Below are 24,935 nucleotides of genomic sequence, written 5' to 3'. Positions count from 1 at the left end.
GTAAAATTAGATAATGCTTGTAAAGTGTCTGCTTATGAAGTGTAATTTTCATTTCCTTATGCTTAATTTAGTTAGTTGAATTTTACTTTAAAAGTTAGAAATGGATAAAGCTGGATACTTTTTTGTGTGCCTCCTCTGCTGTAGCTCTAACCTTAGATAGACCATTGCTGCATAGTGAGGATTTTCTAATACATATGTAATCATTTAAAATAATATTCTTCTGCCAAGAAGCCTCAGCAGAAGTGCGGGAGGATACACTTTGTACTTTCAGTGCTCCTACGCTTACTTACGTGGCTTTTTGCAGTGAAAATTTAAATTTGGCTATTATATTTTTTAAATGAATAAAGTATTAGAAAGATTGTATTTCTAAAATGAGAGGCCAAAGTAATGGAATTTCATTTCTGTATTTCAGATTATAATGTGTACGAACTGGCCTTTGTGAATAGAACTATATATAATTTTTGAAAATAGAAGGAGAATCTTAAAATTGCTTTGCCTTTGCCAAAATTATTTCTAAGAGGCCATCTTTGCAAAAAAAAACTTGAAACAAATTTAAATTGAGGTATAATGGACATATGACATTATATTAGTTTCAATTATATAACATAATGATTCGGTATTTATATATACTGTGAAATGATTCCATCCATCACTATTCCAACCATTACAGAGTTACAAAACGTTTTTTGTATGTGATGAGAACTTTCACAAGTTAATTTCTTGGCCACTTTCAAATATATACTGCATTATTGACTACAGTTGGAGAAGGCAATGGCACCCCACTCCAGTACTCTTGCCTGGAAAATCCCATGGATGGAGGAGCCTGGTAGGCTGCAGTCCATGGGGTCGCTAAGAGTCAGACACAACTGAGCGATTTCACTTTCACTTTTCACTTTCATGCATTGGAGAAGGAAATGGCAACCCACTCCAGTGTTCTTGCTTGGAGAATCCCAGGGACAGAGGAGCCTACTGGGCTGCTGTCTGTGGGGTCACACAGAGTCGGACACGACTGAAGCGACTTAGTGGGAGCAGCAGCAACCAGCAAAAAATTAAAAGGAAAAGTTTTTTTTAAAGATGTAGTCTTAATTATTATAGTGGACATCAATTTATGTATCAATATTGAAAAATGTATCAATTCTGGAAATTGATACATACTCTACTAAGATTTAACTAAGACAATAAACTTTTCTTATATTTACTATTAAATACTTTGCTTTCTGTGAAAGTTACATTGTATGTTCTTTTGGCATTTAAACTATTATTTGTGAAAGCTGGTTCTGTGTGTATTAGTACAAAGACATGCAGTGTTACTAATGCTTCTAATTATCTCTGCTTTGATAATTTTTAGATTCTTCTTGTTTTCTAATCTAATTTCTCTTTCTGGCCAGCATAGAGCTTCCGTGTAATAAACTCTTTTATACTGGGATATGACATGTATGCATAAAAGTGCACAGAACAAAAATACAGTTCAGTGAATTATCACAAAGTGAAAACACTTGTGAAACTATCTTCTATGTTAAGAAAGAGAGTATGACCAACATGGTAGAAAGTCCCCCTTGCATAAACTTTAAAAGTTTCCCTTTTTATCTAGAAAAAAAAAGATAGTTCATTTGCATTTTGAGACAGTCACTGAGTGAGCAGGTTTGTTACAGAGAATAATTGTATTACTGTATATTAGTGTCAGTGCCAAAATTCAGCATTTTTCCTCCCTCTGTACCATTTACCACCTGCTTTTTTCTGGTGAGTTTAGGATATTATAAAATTAGAACATTGTAGTATTGCACAATAGAAACTAACAAAATAACTGAAAATGGACTAAGTAGTAGATTCAGAACTTTTATAATCACCATGAGTAGTATGCAGATATATCAAAGTGAAACAGGAATTGGAGATTATTTAAACAGAAGTAGAACATGTGAAAGGCGGGAAGATAACCAAGTTCAGATTTTGAATTAGAGTAAGATGTCAAAAATATTATTTCTAATGAAGAAAGAAAATGTAGAATACAGAGTGCAATATATTTTCACTTCCATTGAGAGTATCTTTTAAAGGAAATAAATATCAGTGGACTTTTAGCTAATTGTCAAGAAATACCTTGTTGCTGAACAACAACAACAAAAAAATCCTTGATTTTCTTAAGGAATTCTCTAACATTCTTCTTCTTCATCAAGCAAGCTGAGCACAAATGAGAATATCAAATTTAAATCTTCTTTTGACTGTTGTTTTTTCTTTTTTTATAGATTTCTATATTAGAGAACACAATGCCATTTTAAGACCTTTAAATAAAAAAAATTAATTCAATTAATTGTTCAAAGAATACGTTTGTTATAGTTGTGTGTTATAGCTGTGGCAGTTTATTAGGAAACCGTAAAATATCCTTCGTAGAGTCATGTAAACAGGCAATTTGAATGAGGTACCATGTTGGCCCTGCTAGGAGTAAAATTAGAAATGGTAATGACTTTTCTGGTCAACAGTGAGGTCCGGAAGAACAGCTACTCCAGTGGTGTCATCCATCTTGCCTCTGATTTGCTCTTCTGAATAAGAAAGAGCCTGGGCTGGAAAGTACAGGGAAGATCGTAACTTGACCATAAGTTATACAGTGGGGTGCTGTGAGTGCAGTGATGCTTATTTGTTTCTTTTGGAGTTACATAAAAATATAGCCAAAGGGGAATTTTAATCCATCTAAAAAGACGAGGGAGAGACAGGAAATTCAGCTGTGGCACTGGCATAAGAGGCAAGAATGAGAATTTAAAGTGTCATTCAGTGTCTTCATCTACAGGGAGAAAATCTGAAGCCATTCCTATAGTGTCTGTAGGTAGAGAGCGTTAATGGTTCCCACATAACCTGTTCCTCTTCACCATCCCACACAGTGGGCTGCATAACTCTAATGTACTCCCATTTGTTTTTGCAAGTGGGAGAAGGATTCCAGTGACGATCCTTTTCCAGCAATAACCAGGTACTAAAACTAATTTAGATATCACCTAGATAGGGTTGGACATGACGTGGCAACTAAACAACAACAACAAACAGGAGCTAGGATTTCTCCTGCATTGGCAGCTGGGTTCTTTACCACTAGTGCCACCTGGTAAGCCCTGGGTCTAAGCTTTCTATGCAGTAGTCTATCTGCAGTTCTACCCAGTACTTAAGACAATTAAATGCATTTTTCTTAACAACAAAACCCTGAACATTACTAATAAATTCATTCTGTGTTAGGCTCTATGGTGTGGTGATTAAGAGTAAGGGTTTTAGATTGAATGTCAATTCAGCAGTGGAGACAGGACTTCTGAAAATGCGTCTCTTCCATAAAAGCAACAGGAACACTTGCAAAAATTGTCAGAATAACTTTGTTGGAGCTCAAGAAATTCATCAAAGGTCTGCAGTAATTTGGAAAGTGTACATACAAGAAAAAAGACTGCATGTTATTATTGTCAGTGCATTTTATAGTGTTTAAACTTGCACCACTGACCACCGTCCCTCTTGAGCTCTACAGTGGCCTTGAAAACCTATAGCCTAGATGTGCAATGAAAATGAGAAGTGGGACAACCACTGGAGGGAGTAGAAGGGGACTGGCACTCCTTCAGAGCTCCATTCGCAGAGAATTTTCATTATTTAACCTATTTGGTAGTTTCATGGAAGACCCCACTTACAAGGCTATCTTTTAACCTGACTTGGAGCTTTCCCAGTATGAATAACCTTTGATCTAGGGGTTTTGTCCAAAACACTCAGAAGCAGTTGCTGAACATTGCAACTCTCTGATGCAATAGATAACAGTTGGGGCAAAAACTAACCAAAACATTTATTTATTTATTTATTTTAACCAAAACATTTAAAAGGAACACCTAGGGAATGAGGTTTCCATAATGGCTATGAAAAGTTTCTGTGTATTCATGGGAATTTAGGTGGCTAAGCACATGCATAGGACTGTGTACGTGCCTAGGGCTATGCTCAGTAAAGACCTGAAGAGGTTCTGATTTCTTATCTCAGGATAACATTCAGGTTTCCTGTGAGCAGGGTAAGGCAGAGTTCTAAACTGCCTAGCTGAATGTTGTAGGTATGCTTCAACGTAAGCACTCAATGACCCTTGACAAAGACTGGGAGAATTACTGGTCTCAGGCATGTAAAGACATATGAAAGTGAAAGTGAAGTCGCTCAGTCGTGTCCAACTCCTTGCGACCCCATGGACTGCAGCCTACCAGGCTCCTCCGTCCATGGGATTTTTCAGGCCAGAGAACTGGAGTGGGTTGCCATTTCCTTCTCCAAGGGATCTTCCCAACCCAGGGATCAAACCCATGTCTCCTGCATTGCAAGCAGACGCTTTTATCACCTGAGCCACCAGGGAAGCTGCGTCCAATCAATAGCTGTTTATTAAGCTAAGTGAGCAGAGGTTTCCATGGTCACTTGTGACAAAGAATACAAACTTTCAGAATTAGTTCAGTAATGTCCTAAACAAATAGCAACTATAAGAATCAGCAGCAACAGTAACTCCTAGGGAGAGAGAGAAAATCTGATTTTCAGAGTTGCCATGTTATATTATTTAAAATGTCTTGTGTTCTATATAAGATTTTGAGACATGCAAAGAAATACGAAAATATGACCCATACATGGGGAAAGAAGGAATCTGTAAAAACCTCTCTCTGAAAAAATCCAGGCATTGATATTGCTAGACAGAATTTTTAAACTAAATATGTTTAAAGACATAAAGGCAACCATATCTGAAGAACAAAAGGAGAGTATGAGAACAATGTCCCACTAGATGGAGAATATCAAATTTTAGATACACACAAATCAGTTTTGAAGTGGGAAAAAGTGTACAGTAACTGAAATGAGAAATTCAGAAGAAGGGTTCAATAGCAGATTTGAATAAGCAGAAGCCAGAATCAGTAAACATGAAGACAGATCAGTTGAGTTGAAGAATAGGAAGAACAAAGAATGAAGAAAATAAGTAGAGCTTCTAGACCTAGACCTATGGGATACCATGAGGCATATAAACTTCTGAGAGTCCAGAAGGAAAGGAGGGAAAGGGACAGAAAGAATATTTCAAGAAATAATGGCCCCAGTCTTTTCAAATTTGATGAGAAAATTAATTTATACATCTCAGAAGCTCAACAGATTATAAGATGAGTGAATTCAGAGATTGAAACTTAGATGTATCATAATTAAACTATCTAGAGGTAAAGAGAGACTGTTGAAAGCAGCACATCATGCACAAACTGGGCTTTCCAGGTGGCGCTAGTGGTAAAGAACTGGCGTGCCAGTGCAGGAAACATGAAATGTGGGATTGATCCCTGGGTCAGGAAGGTCCCCACACCCACTCCAGTATTCTTGTCTGGAGAATTCCATGGACAGAGGAGCCTGGTGGACTATGGTCCATAGAGTCTCAAAGAGGTGGAACTGATTGAGGCAACTTTAGCATGCACGCATGCACAAAGTATCCTCCGTATGATTGACAGTTGGTTAATCATTAGAAACCATTGAGGCTAGAGAACAATGGCATGGCATATCCAAAGTGCTGGAAGAAAAGTCTGGCAATCAAGAATTCTATATTCACTAAAACTATCCTTTAGGACTTCTCTGATGGTCCAGTTGTTGTTAAGAATCTGCCTGCCAATGCAAGGGACATGGGTTTGATACCTGGTCAGGGAAGATCACATATGCCGCAGAGCAGCTGACCCCATGTGTCACAACTGCTGAGCCCACATGCCTAGAGCCTGTGTTCCACAACACAGAAAGCCTCTGTGCAGCCGTGAAGACCTAGTGCAGCCAAAAAAAGAAAAAAATCCCTGAACACACATATACACAGACACAAAAAGAACTATCCTTCAAAATGATGGTGAAATTAAGACATTCCCAGGCAAACAAATCCTGAATGACTGCTACTAGCTGTCCCACAGGAAATGTTAAAGGGAGTTCTGGCTGAAATGAAAGGACACTAGACAGTGATTTGAAAGCATATGACATAATAAAGAGTACCATTAAAGGCAACTATTAAGTTATACTTTGTACTATGTAAAAGATAGTATAATGTATCTTTTACATTTTGTAACTTTTAAAAACTAATTTTGTAACCTTTTTTCCTCCAATCTAATTTAAAAGACAACTATACAAAACAATAATTACATATCTCTGTTGGAGGCCATGCCGTTTTAAAAGCTGTAATTTGCATGACAATAACAGCATAAAGGAAGAGGATGGGAATGAAGTTATATAGGAGGAAAGTTTTTATATACTATTGAAATTAAGTAGTTTTTAATCCAGGCTAGATTGTTATAAGGCAAAATGCTAATTTTAATTCCCTGTTAAGAAAATAGCTAAAAAATAATATAGTAATAAAATAAATGACCAAAATGTTTAAACAGTATACTAGATAACATGTATTTGGTACAAAAGAAGATTGTATTGAAAGAATAGAGGAACAAAAATAATATGTCTCTAAATATATGTGGAGTCCAAGTAACAAAGTTCTTAATAACCAGTGAGACAAAGGAAATCACAAGGGAAATTAGAAAATAGTTTGAAATTAATGCAAGAAAATATACACCCAAATCTTATGGGATACAGCTAAAACAGTGTTAGGAAGGAAATTTATAGGTTCAAATACTTCTATTAAAAAAGAAAGAATATCTCAAATCAATAACCTAATGCCTCACCTTATGATTCTAGGGAAAAAGGGCAAGCTAAACCTAAGGGAAGAAATAGGAAGGACATTATAAAGAGGAGATCTGAAATAAATAAAATAGAAGAAAACAAAAGCAAAAGCTACTTCTTTAAAAAGGTAAACAAAATTGACAAACCTCAAGGTAGACAGACCAAGAAAAAGAGAAAGGAGACTCAAATTACTAATTTGGGGAAATAAAGGAGGGTGTTGCTACTGAACTGATGGAAATGAAAAGGATTATAATACTATGAACAATTGTATGGCAGCAAATTAAAATCTAGTGGAAATGGAAAAATTCTTGGAAAGATGCTAACAGCCTATACTGACTTCAGAAGAAAAAGAAAGTCTGAAAAGGCCTGTCACAGGAAAAGAGATTGGATTAGTTATGAAAAAAATCTTCCCACAGAGCAAAGCCAAGAACAGTGAATTCATTGATAAATTTTACCCAGTACTTAATGAAATGAAAAATTAGCATCAATTCTTTATAAACTCTTCCCAAGAAATAGAAGATAGGGGAATACTTTTGTTCTCATTTGGTGAAGACAGTATTACCAGGATACCAGATAAGACATCACAGAAATGAAAACCACAAACCAATATCCCTCAACAAAAATTGTCAACAGAATCCTTATAAGCTGAGTTCAGCAATATGTAAACAATATTTTATACCATTATCTACTGAAATTTACTCAGAAATGCAAGGTTGGTTCAGCTTAGAAAAATCAAGTCAGAGTAATATACCACATTGATAGAATAAAGGACAAAATCACATCATCACCTCAACATACACAAAAAAGGCCTCACAGAAGTGAATACCTTTTCATGTTTTTCATTATAAAAATGCTGAACAAATTAGGAATAGAAAGAAGACTTCCTCAGCCTGATAAGGGGACCTGTGAAAAATCCATATTTTATGGTGAATAAATGAATACTTTTCCCTTAAGATCAGAAATAAGACAGGATATCTGCTTTCACATCTTCTATATAACATTGCCCTGGAGATACTGGTAAGAGTAAACAGGAAAGAAAAAGAAAGAAAAGACATCCAAATCGGAAAGGAAGAAACCATTTTGTTTATAGATGGCATATTGTGTATAAAATTTCCTAAGGAATCTACCAAAAAAATCTGCTGGAGATAATAAATGACCTCATCAAGTTGCAAGACTCCAAATCAATATGCAAAATCGGTTGTATTTCTATACACTAAAAATGAAAAACCTGAAAACAAAATTAAGTTGGTGCTCCAATTACAAGAGCACCAACAAGTATAAAATTCTTATTACTGAATTTAACAAGAGAATTGCAAGACTTGTTCACCAAAACTGCAAAATATTGTTGAAAAGATTTAAGGAATACCTCAGTTATTGGAAAAATATTCTGTGTTCATGCATTGAAAGGGTTAATGTAGTTAGCTGGCAATAATGGATCTATAGATTTGGCATAGTCCTGTCAAAACCCCAGCTATTGACAAGACTGATCCCAAAATTGATATGTAAAGGAATCTAGAAATGTGTGAAGAGCAAAAGTTGGAGGATTCACAGTTCTCAGTTTGGATTAGGCAGTGGTTTCTTAGGTATGACACCTAACACATAAGCAACCAGATACAAAAAGGGATAAATTAGACTTCACCCAAATAGAAAACTTTTGTGCCTCAGAGGACACTATTAAGAACTGACAACTTGTAGAATGATAGAAAATATTTATAAAACATGTATCTGATAAGGAACTGGTATCTAGATTGTAAGCATTTCTTGCAGTTCAATAGTAAAAAAACTAATAACCTGATTTTAAAATGGGCAAAGGATCTGAAAAGACATTTCTCTAAAGAAGATACGCAAATAGTCAATAAAACACATGAAAAGATGCTCAATATAATATGTCATCAGGGAAATGCATATTGAAACATGGGTTAATGGAGTACTATTCTGTCATGTAATGAATGAGGTACTAGTACATGCTACAACGTGGATGAAGCTTGAAAACATTTTGTTAAGTGAAAGAGTAAGGCACAAAAGGTCACATACTGTATGATTCCATTTATATCGATTTTCTAGAATAGGCAAATCTGTATATAGAATATAGATTAGTGTTTGCCTAGGACTGGAGTGGGAAGACTGGGAAATGAGAAGGGAGGTGATGGTTTAAAAATATAGGGTTTCTCTTTGATATGATGAAGGTATTCTAAAACTGATTGTGATGATGGTTAAACAGCTTTCTGAATTTTACTAAAAAACCTCTGAATTGTACACTTTAGATAAGTGAATTGTGTGCTATGTGAATTGTATTTCTATGAAGCTATTATATACAAACGCACACAGAATGAATGTCTATAGTGGCTTTATTTATAATAACCCCCAAATGGAAACATCCAAATATCCATCAGTGAAAGAAACGATAACCAAGTTGTGATATATTCCTACCTTGTTACATTATTTAGCAATTAAAATACTAAACTATTGATAGGATGAATGAGTCACAAAAATAATTTATCAGAAAGCCAGACATGAAAGAATATGTACTGTATGATTTCACTTAGTTTAAGAACAGGTTAAATAATATATAGATCTTTACTTGGTTGACTCTGGGAGGAGTAGGGATGGTATTTACCAGAAGGGAATACAAGAACTAGTTGAGGTGATGAAAATGTTCTATATCTTGATTGAGGATTACATGATATAACTGTTTAAGCTTATCAAACTATATACTTGAGATTAGTGAATTTTACGGTATGTGAAATTTATCTTTAAAAAATGGCCATTAAAAATATACCTTTAAAAAAGGCCTGGGAACTGGCATTATAGAAACTGTTACAGGATCAGAGACACGGTTTCAGATTTGAATGCTACAAGGAAGCTGGAATTAAGCCCCTGTTATGTGGTATAAGGAGCTTCAAAGAGCTTGAACTTTTCTGTCACTGAAAAGATAATTGAAAAATTCTGTTTATTGGCCCTGCCTAGGAGGAACAAGAATAATCTTATCAATATGTGTAAGGCCTTGGATAAAGTTTGAGAACAAAGCTTGCCTAAGAAAATTAGTGTTCTGTATCTTCACCATGCATGGGTTATGGCTGTTAACCATGCATGGGAATTTATGCAGTTTGATGCATAATCTCAGACTGAGAAGTTATCCAGACTAGACTCGAAACTAGCACAAGCAAACACTAAATAAACCTTTTAAGAGTCTGAGACTCCACTGCAAATGTACTTATAAAACCATCCTAGGAAACCAAATTATCTTGACAGGGAGCTGATGAACCCAACAAAGAGAGGAATATCAATTTAAGGTTTAGAAATAGTATTAGAGTGTGTAAAGCAATCTTTAAAATTGGTAAAGAGTTAAAAGAAGGCATAGAAAGCAAAATGAAAGAATTTTCATTCATACCTGAATTGTAGGTATGCCGGTAAGACACAAAATGATCACAGATAGAAAATTACCCATTATCCAGTTGAAATTGTGCTTAGTAGGGCTTCCTTGGTGGCTCAGATGGTAAAGAATCCACCTGCAATACGAGAGACCTGGGTTCGATCCCTGGGTTGGGAAGATCCCCTGGAGGAGGGCATAGCAACCCACTGCAGTATTCTTGCCTGAAGAATCCCCATGGACAAAGGAGCCTGGCGGGCTACAGTCCATGGGTTGCAAAGAGTTGGACACGACTGAGAGACTAATATGAGTACAATGGCTGTATCAATTTTGAGTGAGTTTTAACTTAAGATTACATGATAATTTAGTATATTTAATATTCTGAACTGTTGCACAAAACACTTTAATACCATAATTTTCTTAAATTATTTCTGACTGCTGTATATCATTAGTTATTGAAGGGCCTGAAAGTCTGGTGATACCTTTAGAAAATTACAATTTGGATAGAGTATAAGTAGAACTCACGAGGTGTTTTTTTCCTCAAATGGTCCCCCTCCACTGATAGCCTCCCAACTGTACCCCACCATGTTACTAGCCAAATGTAGGCTCATCTGAGCCTAAGCATTCCTTCTCCAAGCACCCAATCAAGGTGGGAGATTATTGAGAATAGAATATTTTTATTGAGGTATTTCTTGATTAAGAAATGGTGGTAACTTGGTAAAACTTGTCTCTTTTGAACAGTTGCAACTATGTACTCTCCATGCTAAATAAATGAGATAATGTTTTATTAGCTTATTTTTAAATGAACTAGTATGAATTCTTAAAATATTGTACAAAAACCTGACTATATATCAGATATACAAATATGTATACCTGTGTCTGTCTATTGTAATCTGTTGTTATGGCATCATGAGTTTCTATCTCCTTAGCTGAAAAGTTGATGTCTATTCTCTGGGTGTTGGTATCCAGTTTAAGGAATTATAGTTTGATTAAACCGTGCTTTGCAAACCTCTTTGAATTACTCTGCCTCTGTTTAACTTTTAAAATGATTCGTCCATGAGAACTATTCATAGATAGTATCTTGTTCCTAATTATACAGTACGTGCATACTAGTGGAACTTTAGTACATAATTATGTGTTGCTTAATTTGCCTCTGTCTGTTTTTAAACTATTCACTTTTGTGTTTTAAAGGCAAAGTTACTTACATTTGAACTTAATGTCCTGACTCTAGAGATGTTCTCCGTATAAATGATTCTCAACACCTTCCAAGCCTGGAAAACCCGAATTCTCTTTAAATCCATTTATTCCTAATATTTATGGTACAATCTTCCTTCTCTCTTTACTGCTCGAGTGACCCACTGTTTCAATAACACTAATCTGGGGCTTTGGTCCTTGCTTGAATGTGTTCTCTTCCCTTTCTTCCCAATAGTTAATTTTGACAGATTCTCCAGCTTTGTTTTCAGATTTATAAATACAGAAGTGCTGCTGGGTTTTCCTGTTCTGTGGTGCTTTTCTTTCTACTTTTTCAACATTGACACACTTGGATTTCCTACAAGTGTGGTTAATTGCGAGATTTGTAAAAGTTTAACTTTTGGTAAATTATTTTGGGTTTGTTTCTCTTTGGGATTCCATCAATGTTTCTTACATTGTTGCCAACTATATTCTAATTATATTTCAGACCTGATAAAAATGAGTCCATTTAAAAAAAAAGGCACCATACAAATTGTTTTTGTAATTTCCCTAGTATTTTAAATTAGAGATTTTTAGTGTGGTGTTAACACAACATGTTGAGTACTGAAAAAGAATACTTTGAATACCTAAACAGGACCTTTGGTTTTTTCTTTGTGCAATTTCTTCAAATTAATTGAAAAAATTATTCACATTTAACCACAATTACTTGATACATTTTTATAATAGTTGGCAGCATTGTCCTTGATTCTCTGTTGGTGTGGGCTTATATAATGTCTTTTTCTTTTCTCCATTTGTTTTGTTTTGCTTCCTAAGGACATGATGACACAGCGCCGTGTGCAGTTTTGAGAAGTATGGATAGTATTAGCTTTCTCCAGCACCCAGTCCACCAGAGGAGCTTAGAGATTCTGCAGAGGTGCAAGGAAGAGAAGTACAGTAAGGCTGCAAACGCTGGCTAATAAACTCTGTAATCACATCCATTTGGAAATGGAAACCAGGAGCATTCTACACCTGAGTGGAACCTAAATGGAATAGACAATGTGACCTCTATCTTCCTTTGACCAGAGAGTCTCAGGATACTGCCATTGAGACTTTCATTCTTTTTCTTGATATAAAGAAAGAATTGATATATATATAAAGATAATATATATGTTCTTTTAATTTGGATGACTATTTAGCTATGTTGAGTTGTTATTTATACTTGGTTACAAACTTTTAATTGATTTCCATTTTTGTCTGTAAAGTATCCAAGTGATGAGTAAAAATGAATGTTGATTTTTTTCTGAACTTTATTGAAATCTAGTTGAGGTGGAATAAACTGCAGGCCAAAGCATACAGTTTTGACATATATGTGAACTCATCACAATCAAGATAATTAACATATTTAACAGTGCCAATAATTTCCTCTCTTTTGAATTCCTGCTGATTTTTATGCTTATTTATACTTGAACTTCAACATCAGCAGTGTTGTTTTCATGTATCATTGGCAAATCCACTTAGTTTGATTATAATTCTCCTATCAGACTTTGCCATGTCTGGTTTGGAGCAAAACCACCAGTTAATGTTTTGACTTAAGGAAGAATGATACAGTCATAATGAGTGTTCTTCTTTTTTCTTTTTTAATATAAAATTGGTGTGAAAAGATGCCCTTGGTCTTCATTTTCTCCTTTTCTATTTGTTCTACTCATTCTGCATGAAAATGGATTCTTTTGGTTGTGGAATTACTGTTGTTTGGCTCTTGCTATTGCTGTAGTGAGAATAAAGGGATCCTTAAGAATACTAAGAATACTTAAGCATACTAACTCAGCAGTTTGCATATAATATAATGGACCTAAATTAGTTAGTCTTGTATTTTGAGCTTTTTACTCATCACAGATTTACTTTGCTAACTTCACAATTCTGTGATTGAAATTCCATGGAATATTAGTGTTTAATTATCAGTAAAAGGAGAATATAAGTAGAATTCCTAAAGGCAAATGTTGTGGATTCTTTCTTCAGTTCTTCTTACTATGCTGTTTTGGTATAAGAAAATGTGTAATACATTTTGAAAAATATTATTAAAATATTTTCTCATTCTAGAAAAGCAAAGGTAAGTATTTAATTAAAAAATACATCTTAAATGTTATTTTTAATTATTGCTCTTGTTTTTAAAAGGTATACAAGTCTTTATTCCAAATATACATCTTCCTTTTCTAAATCTTTTAATCCAGGAGATAATATTGAAAACAGTCTACAGATCTTTTGAGGGGCACTTAAATGAGTTCTTTTTAACTTTTAAATAATTCCAAGTAGTTTATTTGCTTTGTCAATTTTCATGACTCACAGACCTGATTGTTTCCAGGTAGGTATGTATGGGTGTAGAATAGGAAGGCACCAATTTCATCATGAGCTGCAGGAGGATATTGTACATTGTACTCTTGCAAGTTTATTTCTACATTAGAGGAAGTGGACTTTTCCATTACTTTAGGTAGTTTATGCTATTTTCCATTATAGTACTACCAATAATTAAAATTTTATAATATATAAAATTATAAATTCAAGTTTGGGAGGTTGTTTTAAAAAAAATTGGGGACTAATTTTAAGGTAACAGTTTATTAAAAACACTGGAAAAGAGACCAAAAATACTAACAGACCAAAAAGAAGCAGGAACTAGTGGGAAGTTTATTCTTTAAAGTAAGTAAAGTAGTGGGTAGAAAGAAAGAAAGGGAGAAAGAAAGAAAGTCGCTAGTTGTGTCCGACTCTTTGTGACCTCATGGACTGTAGCCTACCAGGCTCCTCTGTCGATGGGGTTTTCCAGGCAAGAATACTGGAGTGGGTTGCCATTTCCTTCTCCAGGAGATCTTCCTGACCCAGGGATTGAACCCCGGTCTCTCGCATTGTAGGCAGACGCTTTACTGTCTGAGCCACTGGGGAAGTCCATGTGTAAGAATTGGGAATTTGTGGCTTTTTACACAATGTACTCCCCAACTCTCATAGCTCGAGGGACAGAAAACCACACTGTACTGGTTTGAAGTGTCAGAGGACTAAGTTGAGGACTGGTAAAGAAGCTTGAAGTTGAGGAGAAAAATCCTGGAATGGAGAGAGCTGCCAAAAGGCTAACATCCAAACTTAGAGCCATCCATACCTAGCTGACTGCTCTGAGTATTTGGGGGAGACTGTAGGAGCTCTGTCGAAGGGTAGTATAAACCACTTCCCTGACAGCCCAGTGGTTAAGACTCTGTGCTCTCAATGCAGAGCATACAGGTTCAATCCCTGGTCAGGGATTAAGATCCTGCATGCCACACAATATGGCCAAAAAGATAAATAAGTAAATAGAATTGCAAACCAAATAGGAGATAATTTTTGAAAAACATAAGTGCAGTTTACTGATTTTTTAAACTGAAGGCCTTTTGTTATTTCTTCATAGCTCCTCTTGGGGGATAGCTGAATTCTCTGTCTTTAGTTAGAATCCCAGAGGTAGAGGTGAGAGAGAAAGAGGCAAAAAACTATAGTGGCTGAAATGGTAGATAAAAACTACTCATGTTTGAGAAAAACTAACTTGGAGATTCAAGACAATCAGTGACCTCCAGCTAGAACCAATACAAAAGAAAACCACTACTAGATACATTGTAGGCAAATTGCTAAATGCCAGAAATAAAAAGGAAATCTTGAAAGCAGCCCAGAGGAAATTACATTAAATAAAGGAGAATGCAGGCATACCTCTGAGCAGTTTCAGGGCCGATTCTAGATCACTGTAATAAAGCAAATATCACAATGAAGGGAGTGACATGAATTTTTTGATTTCCCAGTACACATAAAAATTATATTTATGCTATACTGTAATCTACCAATTGTTCAATAGTTTTATGTTGGAAAAAAATGATATACCTTAATTAAAGATACTTTATTGCTAAAAAGTGGTAACTATAATCCAAGCCTTCAGGGACTAGTAGTTACATCAGAGATCACTGATCACAGATCACTGTAACAAATTTTATAATAATGGAAAACTTTGAAATATTGCAAGCAGTATCAAAATGTGACACAGAGACACTATGTGAGCAAATGCTGTTGGAAAAACGGTGCTGATAGACATGCTCAACACAGGGTTGCCACAAATCTCCTTGTAAAAAATGCAGTACCTCCAAAGCACGATAAAGTGAAGTGCAATAAAATGAGACTTGCTTATAATGATATGATTAACGCCTGTCTGCTCATTGAAAGTAATGGAGGCTTAAATTTAAAATCCAATAGAACAAGATAAGACCCAGAAAACAAAAACAGCTATAAAAGCTATGATTTATAGCTTGTGGACAGACGAGTTAATTGTCTATTAGAAGAAAAATCAAGTCTGCAGAAAAACATGACGTAATTCATTGTTATTACAGTGCATCGTCCACGATGTCCAATCATCAGTTAAGGAAAGTATCTTTCAAAAGTGAGGCTGGAATAGAGACTTCTCTTCTCTGATAGTGGTCCAGTGGCTAAGACTTTGCCCTCACAGTGCAAGGGGCTCGGTTTGATCCCTGGTCAGGAAACTTGATCCCACATGCCACAACTAAGAGTTTGTATGCCACAACTGAAAGATTCTACATACTGCAGTGAAGATCGAAGTTCAAAGATCCCGCATGCTGCAACTAAGACCTGGAGCAGCCAAATAAATAAAAATATTAAAAAAACATACTTTAAAAAAGAAGCTGCGATGAAGACATTTTCAGATAAATAGATAATCTGAGGGAATTTATCCATGATATGTGTTCCAAGAGGAGAAATAACGGAAATTCTTTAGGTTAAAAGGAAATGACATCAGATGGTAACTTGGATGTATAGCAGAGGTTGGTAAATGTTTTCTGAGAAGAGTCAGATGGTAAATATTTTAGGCTTTGTGGGTCATATGTTGTGTTGAAACAACTCAGTTCTGAAAGAGTTATAGACAATACATAAATAAATGCACATGGCTACATTCCAATAGAATTTTTTTATAGACACTGATATTTAAATTCCATATAATTTGCACATGTCACAAAGATACTCTTTCATTGATTTTTTTTCCCTCAGTCATTTAAAAGTTAAAATCTCTTTTAGCTTACAGGCCATGCAAAAATAGGCAATGGGTTTGATCTGCACTTTAGTTTACTGATCCATGAATTATTATAAGGAATAAAGAAACCAGAAGTAATACATATGTATAAAAATATGACTATACCTATTTTATTTCCTTATCTAGTTCTTTTAAAAAGACTTATGATTTTTTTAGGGTAAAAATTATGATATTGTTCTGGGGGTTTAAAATGTGTCCATCAATTTTTTGATACTCCTCCCTTCAAAAGGCACATGCAGTACTTATTGATTTCCTTCTAACAAATCGAACGTGGCAGAAGTGACAGTGCGTGACCTTTGAGGTTTAGACATAAAAGGTATTGTGGCTTTTCCTCCTCCATTTCATTTCTGGTCTCCCACCTTCTCTCTACATTGATTAGTCTCTGAGATTTGCAGGGAGGAAATTAGAAGAGGGGGAAGAAATTAGGGTTCTTAGGAGTATGAGCTGCAACTCCCACAAAGATCAGGAACCCTGGAAAGGGAAGAAATAAGATGCTGGGAAAAGAAAGAGTGAAGGAGGGTGTGATAGAATGTTCCTTCAATTTAAACCTATACTTCTGACCTTCTTGGGATATAAGATACTGTAATGTTCATGAACAAGATGAGGGACCAGCAATTTATAACTTGTGTAATGCAGCTAAGGGGAAGGCAATGGCACCCCACCCCAGTACTCTTGCCTGGAAAATCCTGTGGACGGAGGAGCCTAGTAGGCTCCAGTCCATGGGGTCGCTAAGAGTTGGACACGACTGAGCGACTTCACTTTCACTTTTCACTTTCATGCATTGGAGAAGGAAATGGCAACCCACTCCAGTATTCTTGCCTGGAGAATCCCAGGGATAGAGGAGCCTAGTGGGCTGCTGTCTATGGGATCGCACAGAGTCGGACACGACTGAAGCGACTTAGCAGCAGCAGCAGCAGCAGCAGCAATGCAGCTAAAGTGCTTTGAAGAAAACCAATAGCTTTAAATTCTTATCTAAGAAAAGAAATAAGGTTAAAAATCAGTGATCTAAGCTTTTACTTTATGAATCTACAACAATAAGCATATTAAACCCAAAATAAGTAGAAGGAAGTAAAGAATAAGAAACTAAAACCACTGAATAGAAAGCTGACAGCATTAGAGAAAATGAGTAGAAACCAAAAGAGCAATTTTTGAAATTAATAAAGCTTGAGTCCAGTACTGATCAGTAGAACTTTATTTGAGGATGAAAATGTTCTCCAGCTATACTCTTCAAAACTGTAGCCATTAGCTACATGTTGTTATTAAACACCTGAAGTTTTTTAAAAAAATTTTAAACTGGAATTTAATTAAAGCAGCTTAAATTTGAATGGCCACATATAGCTGGTGGCTGCTGTACCTGGATAGTGTAGTTCTAGCCATTCTGATCAAGAAATATGAGAGAAGACAAAAATACTGTTATTTGAAATGAATAAGACACTTACGTATGGTATAGACATCAAAAGATTGAGGAGAGATAATGAATGTTTATGGCAGTGTATTCAGCAGCTTAGATGAAATGGATAAATTCCTTGAATGTTAACAAGTTGTCAAAATTGATCCAAGGAAAAATAGAGAATTTGTTTAGTCTTGTATCAATGATTGGATTCATAAATAAAATCTTCCCACACATGGAAACAGAAAAGTCCAGACTCATATAGTTTGGATAACCAGTTTTATTTTAAAAACGTTTAAGAAAAGAATAAAACCAGTTCTGCTCAGCTGTTCCAGAAAACAAAGGAGCAAGGAATACTATATGAATCATATCATGAGGCCAGTATAATTACTCTAAAACCAAAATTAGACAATGTTACAAGAAAAGCTGGGCTGGATGAAGCACAAGCTGGAATCAAGATTGCTGGGAGAAATATCAATAACCTCAGATATGCAGATGACACCACCCTTATGGCAGAAAGTGAAGAAGAACTAAAGAGCTTCTTGATGAAAGTGAAAGAGGAGAGTGAAAAAGCTGGCTTAAAACTCAACAGTCAAAAAACTAAGATCTTGGCATCCAAACCCATCACTTCATGGCAAATAGAATGTTCAAGAGAACTTTGATCCTTACCTTATATTATACATAAACATTAACTTGAAATGGGTCATGCAGCTCTTTGCAAAGAATAAAATGTTAAATTTACACAAGAAAACCTGAGAGAAGATCTTTGCAGTCTTGGGACAAAATTTATTAGATGGAACATAAGAGCATGAAGTGTAAAAGAAAAAAAACTGATATTAATTACTGAAGTTCATCAAAATTGAAAACTTTCAAGATATTGTTAAAAGAAAAAGCATCTCACAGCCTGAGAAACAATATTCATAATAACTTATAATACATAACTGATAATGGACTCGAAGACAAAATATGAAAAAACTGCAATAAGAGAAACAGTTCAATTAAAAACGGTCAAGAGGTTTAAGCATACACTTAGAAAAGAAGATATATGAATGATCCCTAGGCTCTTTAAAGATTGCCAGCTTTATTAGTCACTCAGTATATCTTCTTCAGGGGCAGTTTTTCCCTATACTTGACCAACTATATGCTTACAATGAATATGTTTTGCAATGTGTAAATTTTGCCACAATTTAAAAAATTAATTGCTTATCATGAAGCCTGATATAAATTATAGATATGTAGAAAAGACTATTTTTCATGGAATTAAGAATATTAAAAAAAAAATTATAGAAACCCCAGGAAATGTCTGCACCTTATTCATAAGGGCTTCCTCCAGATCAGAGTGGGAACCAGCAGCCTGCTTGCCTAATATTGAGGAAGGCTCCAGTTCTTGGAAGACCTGAGGTTTGTGGCGGGGCACATAGATGATGACGTAGGGACCGTACATTACTCTCAAAGAGAGATGAGAAACAGCCTAGCATTTGGAGTCGGGCAGGACTAGGCTCAAATTTTGGCTCTGCCACTTAGCCCTTGTGTTATTGTGTGTGGAAGGTGTTTCTCAGAGCTTCAGTTTCCTTCTCTGAAAGGCAGTCCCTCTGCACAGGGGCAGTGTGAGACTCAAATGTGATAATGAATGCCAAAGCCCTTTGGCTATTGCCCTATACAGAGACTTGCACTAACATAATTTAAAATATTCTAAAAATGTTACCTGACTAGAATTCCTGTTTGAAAATGGTCGACAGAAACACGTACAAGGTATGCCAGTATATATTTTGATGAAGCCTGGAGGTATGTCAGGGAGCTGTTTTTATTGAGTTGGTAAAATGTGGCTATTTATCAAATTTTGGAAATCAATATGGGTAAAACAAACACAGACAAACACAGTAATAACAAAAATTGAATATTTGTGGGGGAGTGGGGTACTCTGCCGGAGAAGGCAATGGCACCCCACTCCAGTACTCTTGCCTGGAAAATCCCATGGACGGAGGAGCCTGGTGGGCTGCAGTCCATGGGGTCGCTAAGAGTTGGACATGACTGAGCAACTTCAGTTTCACTTTTCACTTTCATGCATTGGAGAAGGAAATGGCAACCCACTCCAGTATTTTTGCCTAGAGAATCCCAGGGATGGGGGAGCCTGGTGGGCTGCCATCCATGGGGTCGCACAGAGTCGGACACGACTGAAGTGACTTAGCAGCAGCAGGGGCACTCTGCACTGTTCTTGGAACCTTAGTTCCCTGATCAGGGGTTGAATCCTTGCCTTCCACAGCAAAAACGCAGGGTCCTAACTACTGGACCATCACGGATTTCCCAGAATCTTTATCTTTTAAAGTAGCATAAGAAACCTTCATCTATCGGGAAAAAAGTGAGTTTGAAGAGTGAAATAAATATGAAATAAAATATGAGAAATAAGTACTATGATTTTAAATTAATAAAAATATGAATAGATTTACATCACCGAGTCTCACAATGGGTTTTTCAAAAAGTTTAAATGATATCATAAAAGAAATGTGCATAAAAGAAATACCCTATTGCGTTTACAAGGAAGATACTCCAAAAAAGGGAAGAAAATTCCCTGTGAGCAGTTTACAGTTTAAGAAGAATTTAAGAACATGAATCCACTAAAGCAGTAGCACAAATTTAAGACTATGAAATAATCAGAATGATATTGAAACAGGTTTTGAGCTAAAAGCAGAGGTATAAATCAACAACTATGTGATCTCAATAAGTAGAGGAAACATAATTGAAAATTGCATTAATAGTATTAAGGAAAGGCCTGAGATGATTATGTGTCAATATGCAGGAGAAAAGAATGGGTATGGAGAATAGAAAATGATAATTTGTCATAAGGATAATTGATATCCACTACTTAGGAATTGGATAAGTGAAATGAAATCAATGCATTCAGATATGTAAGAAAATAAAGTTGTTCAAAGTTCTAACTGAATTTGTTGATCCCAAGACATATGTTTTCCAGTAACAGTTTTTATATGAGTATAGATGTTATGTCTTCAGTTCTCCTGGGTATATACTTAGTAGTGAAATTTCTGGGTCAAATGGCAACTCTGTTTAATTTTTTCTTGAACTGCTAGCTGTTTTCCAAAGTAACTGTGTCATTTCACATTCAGCAGTGTATTCATGAAGGACTTCCCAGGTGGTGCAGTGGTAGAGTCCAGCTAGCAGTGCAGGACACACAGGAGATGTGGGTTCGATCCCAGAGTGGGGAAGATCCCCTGGAGGAGGAAATGGCAACCCACTGCAGTTATCTTGCCTGGAGAATTCCATGGACAGAGGAGCCTGGTGGGCTACAGTCCATGGGGTCACAAAGAGTCAGATGATTGAGCATGCAGCACATGCATATGAGTATATACAAGGTTCCAGTTTTTACGTGTCCTTGCCAACATTTATCTGTCGTTTTTATTATAGTCATGCTAGGGTGTGTGATGGAGAGGAATTGGCAACCCACTCCAGTATTATTGTCTAGAAAATCCTATGGATAGAGGAGCCTGGTGGGCTCCATGGGGTTGCAAAGAGTCGGACACATCTGAAGTGACTAACTTAGCACGCATGCACAGGGGGTGTGAAGTACAATCTCATGGTTTTAATTTCATTTCTCTGGTGACTAATCATATTGAACATCTTTTTATGTACTTATTAGCTGTTTGCTTGTCATCTTTGGATAAATGCCTATTCATATCCTTTGTTCTTTTTAAAATTGGGTTGTCTTAATATTATTCAGTTGTGAAAGTTCTTTTAATATTCTAGATTTAGGTTTCTCATCAGATATTTGATTTGGCATTTTCTACCATTCTATGGATTGCCTTTTCACTTTCTTGATGTAGAATCCTTTGAAACCCCAGAGTTTTAGATTTTGATAATTTCTTGTTTATCAGTTTTTCTCTCTGGTTGCTTATTCTTTTGATGTCATAGCTATAGAACTACTGCTTAATCCAAGGTCAGAAATATTTACTCCCATGTTTTAAGAGTTTTGTATTTTTACCATTTATATTTTGGTCTTTGATCCAAGTTCATTCTTGTTTGTTTGTTTGTTTGTTTTGATGTGGACTGTTTTAGAAGTCTTTGTTACAGTATTGCTTCTGTTTATGTTTTGAATTTTTGGCCATGAGGCATGTGGGATCTTAGCTTCCCCACAAGGGATCAGACCCCTACCTTCTGCATTGGAAGGCAAAGTCTTAACCACTGGATCACCACCAACTTCATTCTTTTCCATGTGGTTATCTAGTTTTCTCAGTTTATGTTGAAAGATTATTCTTTTCTCATTGAATTGTCTTGGCACCTTTGTCAAATTTCTTTTGATCATAAATGTAAAGGTTTATTTCTGTACTCTTGGTTCCTTTCCATTGATCTATTTGTCTATCTTTATACTGTCTCAGTTACTATATGTTTATGGTAAGTTTTGCATTCGAAAGTATGAGTCCTCCAACTGTGTTCTCTTTTTTCAACATTAGTTTTGCTATTCTGGGCCATTTGCATTTCCATATCAATTTTAGGGTCAGCTTATTCATTTTAGTAAAAAAAAAAAAAACAGCTGGAATTTTAATAGAGATTGCATTGATCTGTAAATGAATTTGGGAACATTGCAATCTTAAAACACTATTAAGTTTTCCAGTCCATGAGCAGAGATGGCTTTCCATTTATTTAGGTTTCCTTTTTAAATTATTTTTTAAGATACTTTGTAGTTTTTCAGTAGATATTTTATATTTTTTTGTTCAACTCATTCCTTTTATATTATTTTAATGCTATTATTAATGGGATTATTTTCTTAATTTCATTTCCAATTGTTAGTTGCTATTGTATAGAAACATAGTGGATTTTTAAATAGTGATCTTATATCTTATAATTTTGCTTAACTTATTTAATAATAGTCCTAATATTGTTTTGTGAATTTCTTAGTATTTTCCACATACAAGATTTTTATCTCAAGTAGAAATACTTGTACTATTTTGTATATAGTAATCTCTGTCTCTTAATCCTATATCCCTATTGTGTCCCTTCCATCTTCCCTCTCCTCTTTGGTAACTACAAGTTTGTTTTCTGTATCTGTGAGTCTGTTGCTGTTTTGCATATACACTCATTGGTATTTTTTTTTTTTAGATTCCACATATAAGTCATATATAGTATTTGTCTTTCTCTGTCTGACTTACTTCACTAAGCATAATATTTTCTAGGTCTCTCCACTGCTGCAGATGGCAGTATTTTATTTTTTTTAGTATCTGAGTAATATGCCTCTGTGTGTGTGTGTGTGTGTGTGTCTGTGTGTGTGTGTGTGTGTGTACATACACATATACCACATCTTCTTATGCCAGTTGTTGGCTGATGGGCACATGGGTTGCTTCCATTACTTAGCTGTTATAAACAGGGCTGCTGTGAACATTGAGTGCATGTGTCTTTTCAAATTAGCATTTTCATTTTTTCCAGATGTGTATCCAGGAGTGGAATTGCTCGATCATGTAGTAGTTCCATTTTAGTTTTTTGAGAAACCTCCATACTGTTTTCTCATTGGCTGCACCAATTTATATCCCCATCAGTAGTGTATGAGCACTGCCTTTCTCCACATCCTTACCAGCACTTATTGTGTTTTTTAATGATAGCCTTTCTGACTGGTGTGAAGTGATGTCTCATTTTGGTTTTGATTTGCATTTCCCTGGTGATTAATGAAGTTGAGCATCTTTTTATGTGCTTGTGAGCCATCTGTGCATCTTCTTTGGGAAAAATGTCTATTCAAATCTTCTACTTATTTTTTAAATTAGAGTTTTAGTTTAAAAAATATTGTTATTTCTGAGGAAGCAATTCATCATCTTTGATTCTCATTGTCTTTATAAGATTAATTGATTTCTAAAGTCTATAATTCATGTCAGCAATATACTATTGCTGAAAAGTGATGCAAATAAATTAAGAATTTTTTGGACACTAAATGATTAAATATTTAATATTAAAATAAGAAAAGAACTTGTATACTTCTAGGCCTTCAGCCCAGTTACCCTTGGATTTCCTAAATATATTTTAATGAGAGAAGAATTTAAAGAATTTATTATTAAATTCCCTAATTGGTTTCATTGTTGACTAAGATTTATAAGTAACAGTCATGGGACTTGATTCATATTTTTATTTAGATATTTCTGATATCGCTTCTCAGCCTTTGGCTAAGATCAAGTGTAGATGTTTCTGATATGTTTAGCAATATTTGCTATTTAAGTATACTAATTTCATTTGATCTTAGAAAAACTGTTTTGTGTTTAGTTTCTGGTAGCACTGATTGAAAATTTTTGCTTTCTATACACTAGATATAACTCGGAAAAATCCCAGAACACCTCTTTCTGATCTCCAGGGCATGAATACTCTAAATGAAAAAAACCAACAGTAAGTATGTTTGGTTTATGTTTTCAAGGAACTACAGAAGAAATAGCTCGAATTCTTAGTAATAATACTTCTGGGGCTTTAAAAATATGAAGAAAATCAGGCCTTTTAAAAAACCTTCTTAAAACTTTTATAAAAGTTGTAATAAGGTTAGAGTTAACAATAGAGTATATTATCCAAGATTGCTTCTGGTAAAATGGTTGTGCAATTAAAAAAGTTTCCCCAGAATGATTAAAAATGAGTTCATATGTTTTCATTTCTGAGACTTTTCTGGCATTTTGTATCCTTTGCAAAAGTAATGGGTTTTTTGCTTCTTTCCATGGAGAAATCTTACTGGTAAGTAATAACTGAGTAATTTGATTTATATCAAACCATCTGAAACCTTTTCTTTAAACTTTTGCCACATTTAACACTCCAATATCTTTTCTTGATGAATGTGGTAACCACAGCTTACCTTTATTTACCATTTTCAATGAAGAATTCTTGAGTAAAATTTGAAAGTAACAAGTACAAGTAATTTTCTGAGTTTGTAATTAAAACTCCTGTTTCCTTTGCACATACTTTTTTATAAAGATTGTATTTTAAATGAGCAAAAGAACATTGTTTAGTATCTAAAGTTTTCTGGGTACATTTTGAACATCAAGAGAATTGAGCTTTTTAGTGCCCTGGTAAGACACTAAAATTAGGATGATCTATTTAGTATTTAGAATTATGGTTTAACTTCATTGATCAAGTTTTCCATTTTGAGTTACTGTGTCTTTCTAATGTATATTGTCACTTCTCTGCTCCACAACTTTTTTACAACTTTTTATTGCTTATAATAAGAAGTCTTGGTTCACTGTTTTAACCTACAAGAACTTTCCCAGCCCAGGTATCCGACCTCAACTCTA

General features: G+C 35.1%; 1 protein-coding gene across 12 annotated transcripts in view; it reads left to right on the top strand.

The window, feature by feature from the left end:
- MYO9A (myosin IXA) overlaps positions 1-24,935 on the top strand; it is a 255,948-nt gene that overhangs the window by 136,819 nt on the left and 94,194 nt on the right. For 11 of the 12 annotated variants that reach the window (XM_055536880.1, XM_055536869.1, XM_055536874.1 and 8 more), the window contains 2 exons: positions 12,020-12,139; positions 23,973-24,048. In XM_055536880.1, the coding sequence (XP_055392855.1) occupies positions 12,020-12,139; positions 23,973-24,048 (196 nt within the window). The remainder of the gene's footprint in view (positions 1-12,019; positions 12,140-23,972; positions 24,049-24,935) is intronic. The other variant, XM_055536875.1, reaches the window with a different exon arrangement.

The sequence above is a fragment of the Bubalus kerabau genome, chromosome 10, assembly GCF_029407905.1.
Source record: "Bubalus kerabau isolate K-KA32 ecotype Philippines breed swamp buffalo chromosome 10, PCC_UOA_SB_1v2, whole genome shotgun sequence".
Classification (NCBI taxonomy): domain Eukaryota; kingdom Metazoa; phylum Chordata; class Mammalia; order Artiodactyla; family Bovidae; genus Bubalus; species Bubalus kerabau.
Note: the sequence above shows the minus strand (reverse complement) of the source record. Positions and strands in the feature narration are given on the sequence as shown.